Here is a 1356-nt window from a genome sequence, read left to right as displayed (position 1 = left end):
CAAGGAAAAAAAAAAGAAAAGAAAAGAAAATCAGCAAGGATATACAAAACCTCACTAACAAAATCAATCAAAATTGCTCAGCTGACATTTATGGAAGCTACATCTAACAACTATAGAATACGGTTTTTTAAAGTGACATGGAACATTCATCAGTAATGATCATATGTGAGGATATAAAATACATATCAATAAATTCAGAATAATTGAAACCATAAAAAGTACATTTACCAACTATAATGGAATTCAGCTAGAAATTGATAACAAGGGACACCTGGGTGGCTCAGCGGTTGAGTGTCTGCCTTTGGCTCAGGGAGTGATCCCAGGATCCGGGATCGAGTCTCACGTCGGGCTCCCTGCATGGAGCCTGCTTCTCCCTCTGCCTGTGTCTCTGCCTCTCTCTCTGTGTCTCTCATGAATAAATAAATAAATCTTAAAAAAAAAAAAGAAATTGATAACAAAAAGAAACATGGGTAACATCCAATTATTTTAATACTAAGAAACATACTATACAATAATGTGTGGCTCAAAAAAAGAAACTAAAATCCTTTCGGCCGGAACCGCCATCTTCCAGTAATTCGCCAAAATGACCAACATAAAGGGAAAGAGGAGAGGTACCCGTTATATGTTCTCTAGGCCTTTTAGAAAGCATGGAGTTGTTCCTTTGGCCACATACATGCGAATCTATAAGAAGGGTGATATTGTGGACATCAAGGGAATGGGCACTGTTCAAAAAGGAATGCCCCACAAATGTTACCATGGCAAAACTGGAAGAGTCTACAATGTTACTCAGCATGCTATTGGCATTGTAGTAAACAAACAAGTTAAGGGCAAGATTCTTGCCAAGAGAATTAATGTCCACATTGAGCATATTAAACACTCAAAGAGCCAAGATAGCTTCCTGAAGCGTGTGAAGGAAAATGATCAGAAAAAGAAGGAAGCCAAAGAGAAAGGTACTTGGGTCCAACTGAAGCACCAGCCTGCCCCACCCAGAGAAGCACACTTTGTGAGAACCAATGGAAAGGAGCCTGAACTGCTGGAACCCATTCCCTATGAATTCATGGCATGATAACTGTAAAGAAAATAAAAGACCTCAGGATTGTAAAAAAAAAAAAAAAAAGAAAGAAACTAAAAGAAAAATTTTTAAATATTTTAAACAGAGTGACATTGAAAGCACAGCATATCAAAAGTTGTGGAATGCAATTGTGCAACTTCAAACTAACATAACACTGTAGGTTAATTATACTGGAATTTTTTAAAATTCTAAATAGTTTAAAAACTAAAATTTTTAAAAAGTTAATATGAAAAGCAAATTCTCTTGCTTAAAATATCAATAGATGTTTTACATTAACTGTTAAG

General features: G+C 35.8%; 1 protein-coding gene across 1 annotated transcript; it reads left to right on the top strand.

Moving 5' to 3' along the window:
• The first annotated feature begins 550 nt into the window (after nucleotides 1-550).
• Nucleotides 551-1111, top strand: LOC140632870 (large ribosomal subunit protein eL21-like). Its single transcript, XM_072825080.1, has one exon. The coding sequence runs from the start codon at nucleotides 584-586 to the stop codon at nucleotides 1064-1066; it is 483 nt and encodes a 160-aa protein (XP_072681181.1). The 5' UTR covers nucleotides 551-583; the 3' UTR covers nucleotides 1067-1111.
• Nucleotides 1112-1356: the final 245 nt, after the last annotated feature.

The sequence above is a fragment of the Canis lupus genome, chromosome 5 (genome assembly GCF_048164855.1).
Source record: "Canis lupus baileyi chromosome 5, mCanLup2.hap1, whole genome shotgun sequence".
In the NCBI taxonomy this organism is placed as follows: domain Eukaryota; kingdom Metazoa; phylum Chordata; class Mammalia; order Carnivora; family Canidae; genus Canis; species Canis lupus.
Note: the sequence above shows the minus strand (reverse complement) of the source record. Positions and strands in the feature narration are given on the sequence as shown.